At 63.0% G+C, this 1,353-nt stretch overlaps 1 protein-coding gene across 1 annotated transcript; it reads left to right on the top strand.

The window, feature by feature from the left end:
* The first annotated feature begins 426 nt into the window (after positions 1–426).
* On the top strand, positions 427–1,213 carry LOC122192774 (3-beta-hydroxysteroid-Delta(8),Delta(7)-isomerase-like). Its single transcript, XM_042893432.1, has 3 exons — positions 427–525; positions 626–756; positions 835–1,213. Exons 1-3 carry the CDS (start codon positions 446–448, stop codon positions 1,041–1,043), a joined length of 420 nt encoding a protein of 139 aa, XP_042749366.1. The 5' UTR covers positions 427–445; the 3' UTR covers positions 1,044–1,213.
* Positions 1,214–1,353: the final 140 nt, after the last annotated feature.

The raw sequence follows: 1,353 nt of genomic DNA on the forward strand, positions 1-1,353 counted from the left end.
ATGGGGGTCTGGGTCCTCCTATGCAAGTTAGTAAGGGTCTGGGGCTTTCTATGGGGGGTTAATGGGGGTCTGGGGCTTCCTATGCAGGTTCGTAAGGGTGTGGGGCTTCCTATGGGGGGTTGATAGGGATCTGGGGGTGTTCATGAGGATCTGAACGGGGTTGATGGGGGTCTGTAGCTTCCTGCGGGGCATCAGTGGGGGTTTGGGAACTGCTAGGGGGTGTTAACGAGGATCTGGGGAGCATTTGTGGGGATTTGGGGTTGAAGAGGGGCCTGGGAGATGTTAAATGGGGGCATGGGGTCTCCTATGGAGGGTGAATGGGGATTTGGGGCCTCCCCTGGGGGGTCCCAGATGAGGAGGGGGCACCCAGGTCCCGGAGCATGTGGAGGTTCTGTGGGTTCTGTTTGGAGGGCAGTCGGTGGGGGATGTTTGGGGAGGGGCGTCAATGAGGGTCTGCCCCCTCCCCATTAACCCTTTGTGGCCCACAGGGAAGGAATACGCCAAGGCCGACAGCCGCTACATGACGTGAGTTGGGGTCTGTGGGGGGGGGGGGGGGATTGGGGTGACCCCAGGGGTCTCTGCTGCTGCACCCGGCTGTGTGTGTGCCTCCCTCCCCCCCCTGCAGGAGCGATGACTTCACGGTGGCCATGGAGTCGGTGACGGCGTGGGCTTGGGGTCCCCTCAGCTTCCTCACCTTCCTCGCCTTCCTGTGCCGTCATCCGTCCCGCTTCGTGCTGCAGCTCATCGTCTCCCTCGGTACGTGGGGTCACCCGGACGGGGTGCTGCCTCTTTGTCTCCTCCCTAACGTGACACATCTCCCCCCCCCCCATTTAGGGCAGCTCTATGGGGACGTCCTTTACTTTGCCACGGAGGCGCGGGTGGGTTGGACCCACAGCGACCCCCACCCGCTTTATTTTTGGGTGTATTTTGTGGGCCTCAACGGGATCTGGGTGGTGGTGCCCGCCGCCCTCATCGCCGATGCCTGCAAACACCTCTCAGCTGCCCAGCGTGCCCACGACAGCCCCCGGCAGAAGGCGCACTGACTCCCAGAACCCCTTTGGTCCCGACCTGGAAGCCCCCCAGCCCCCCATATTCGGAACTGAGACCCTCGGTCGCACCCAAGACCTCTCCAGCCCCGTGGCTCCGGGCCCGAGGACCCCAGGGACACCTTGGAGCCAACTTGAGACTGGGGGAAAGGGAAAGAGCTGGGGGGGGGGGGCTTCTGTCCACCACGGGGTGCCCCCGAATTGGGCTCTGCTTTCTGCGATGGGGATTTGGGGGCGATGAGGTGGATTTTAATAAACGGTCTGAAAATGGAGACGTGTGGTGGGGACGGGGGGGGGGGTACCGGGG

This window comes from Lagopus leucura, unplaced genomic scaffold (assembly GCF_019238085.1).
Source record: "Lagopus leucura isolate 7727_CA_CO unplaced genomic scaffold, USGS_WTPT01 29601-0_obj-0_obj, whole genome shotgun sequence".
In the NCBI taxonomy this organism is placed as follows: domain Eukaryota; kingdom Metazoa; phylum Chordata; class Aves; order Galliformes; family Phasianidae; genus Lagopus; species Lagopus leucura.